The 2251-nt window shown below is 26.6% G+C and overlaps 1 protein-coding gene across 1 annotated transcript in view; it reads right to left on the bottom strand.

The window, feature by feature from the left end:
* LOC108685717 (heparan-alpha-glucosaminide N-acetyltransferase) overlaps positions 1-2251 on the bottom strand; it is a 7768-nt gene that overhangs the window by 1920 nt on the left and 3597 nt on the right. Inside the window, exons 5-9 of the mRNA XM_018190662.1 lie at positions 1931-2093; positions 1371-1575; positions 1035-1202; positions 549-682; positions 291-460 (exon numbers count right to left, since the gene is read on the bottom strand). Of these exons, the coding sequence (XP_018046151.1) occupies positions 291-460; positions 549-682; positions 1035-1202; positions 1371-1575; positions 1931-2093 (840 nt within the window). The remainder of the gene's footprint in view (positions 1-290; positions 461-548; positions 683-1034; positions 1203-1370; positions 1576-1930; positions 2094-2251) is intronic.

Genomic DNA, 2251 nt, shown 5'->3' with positions numbered 1-2251 from the left:
ATATATATAGAGAGAGAGAGAGAGAGAGAGAGAGAGAGATGTGCTTTTCACGATAAATTATTTAATCAATTAAAAATTAAATTTTCTTTTCTTCGTAGTGGAATAAAACAAAACTGCAATAAATTATGATCTTCTTTTGCTACAAAAAAGATTGATTTTATATTGGCTAAAGTACTTATCATTAAAAGAATATTTAGTAGTTCCAGAAAATTCTACTGTGTGTTTTATTAAATATATAATACATTTTAATAATTATGTTTATAACTGTAATGATAAACAACAAAAATTACCTAGAATTCCTTCGGGATCAAAAGGACCGGATCCATAAACAGATCTACTAGTTGGATAATGATAAATATGGTTTAAAGTCAGTACAGTTTTATCAATATATCCAGTTGCACCTCCAGTACAGTTAAAATATTTACCATCTTCATGCCTTCCACCCGGTCCAAGATATCCACTATAAATAAGATCAATATAAAACTCACTTACATAATAAATAATAGCATTAAAAAATTAGAGTTCGAAAACGAAGTTAAGGTACATACGTGGGACATCCAGGAACTGGAAGACAAAACGTCAAAGCGCAATGTACAATTACTAAAATCAGCATTACAAACCAGTGTGGCAAAAGACTTAATATGTCTTGCATTTTCCGCATTATCCAAGTCGGTGATGGATTCTATAAATACACGAAGAATTTATGTTGCTATCTGTGATTCGCACAGTGTCAAATTATTATGTATTATAATTTTTATTAGTTAATAATTGCATATATTATATTGTTATGTATTATTGATAAGGTATAAAAAATATCTGTTAAATTATAGAAACATGTTATTTCAACAAAAACCAAAATTTCGTTATAGCTTTTCATAGATAACTATTTAATATCTAAGTTTTGTTTCGATATTTCATGTCCAATATCGCATGTAGATGCGAAAGAAGAATATCACAGCATGCAAAGAACATAATATATCTATATAATATAATATATATTATGGGATTTACAAAAATATTTAATACTTTTATACCCGAAAAATTTTTGATTGTTGGGATGGAAAGCAGAGATACACTAGGCCAACGACTAGATAAGTAACTCCGAATCGTTGAAGAACTCCAAATATCCGTATATTTTCAACTTGCGCATCTGTTCCTAATGTATTTAGCGAAACACCTATCAGAAATAGAAGAAAACTTCTCTGCGATAAAAAGCAGATATTGCATATTAACAGAAATTAGAAATATTATTAAGATTAAGAAATATTCCGGACTGCACTTTTTTTACGTTTTCAATGTCTTTTTTTAAACGAATCAATATGTTTTAACGTATATAAATTATATTTTTCATTTTTTCTCATAATAATTACCTTTAAAATGGAATAACTGATTTGAAGCTTAGAAACTCCACGCTTTAACTGCGCCGATAAAGCTATAGGAATGCAAACACCCATAATCCATATAAAACAAGGGAATACTATATCTCCTAGTAACATGCCATCCCAAATTGTGTGTTCCAATACGGTATAACTACCAGAGCCATCATTAACAAAAATCATGAAAAGAGTACTGGCCCTGCATCATATAAGTAATTGTTAATATTGTATGAAATTCTCGGTTATACTGATCCCGCTTGTATTTCGACTACCTGTATATTGTGAAAACAAAAAGGCAAATTTTGAGAAAAAAGAAACTAAAGAAACTAAAACTTTGCACCTAATAATTTTTCATTACTTATTCTATCAAAATAATTTTAAATGTAAACTTTGTCAAACAAATTTAAATATACATTTAAAAAATAACCTTTTTTTTTAATACTATGTTATTAAATGTTAATAAATTAATTTGAAACAACATTGTCATTTAGAAATGTCATTATTAAAATATAGTTATTATTTTTTAATTCATTTAATAATATCTAATAATATACCCTCTGAATGTATCGAGTGCTTTTACACGACGTTTCGTTAGTTTTTTATTATTTGATTCATCCTTGACACCTGTAACACATTTTGTGATCATATGCCAAAAAGATCTCCCAGCAGATATACCACATAAGATAAATATAATTACTCCCAAAGTAATGAAAAGTTCTGTAAAAATATTATTTAAAAAATATATACAGATTTTATTAAAATTTAGATTTTTTTTTATTAGCACAGTTAAATAAAAAAATGTTTCGAATAACGATAATTGTTTTTTCGAATAATAAATAATAATTATATAAATATTAATGATAAAATTAATTGTT

This window comes from Atta colombica, unplaced genomic scaffold (assembly GCF_001594045.1).
Source record: "Atta colombica isolate Treedump-2 unplaced genomic scaffold, Acol1.0 scaffold155, whole genome shotgun sequence".
NCBI classification, from domain to species: domain Eukaryota; kingdom Metazoa; phylum Arthropoda; class Insecta; order Hymenoptera; family Formicidae; genus Atta; species Atta colombica.
Note: the sequence above shows the minus strand (reverse complement) of the source record. Positions and strands in the feature narration are given on the sequence as shown.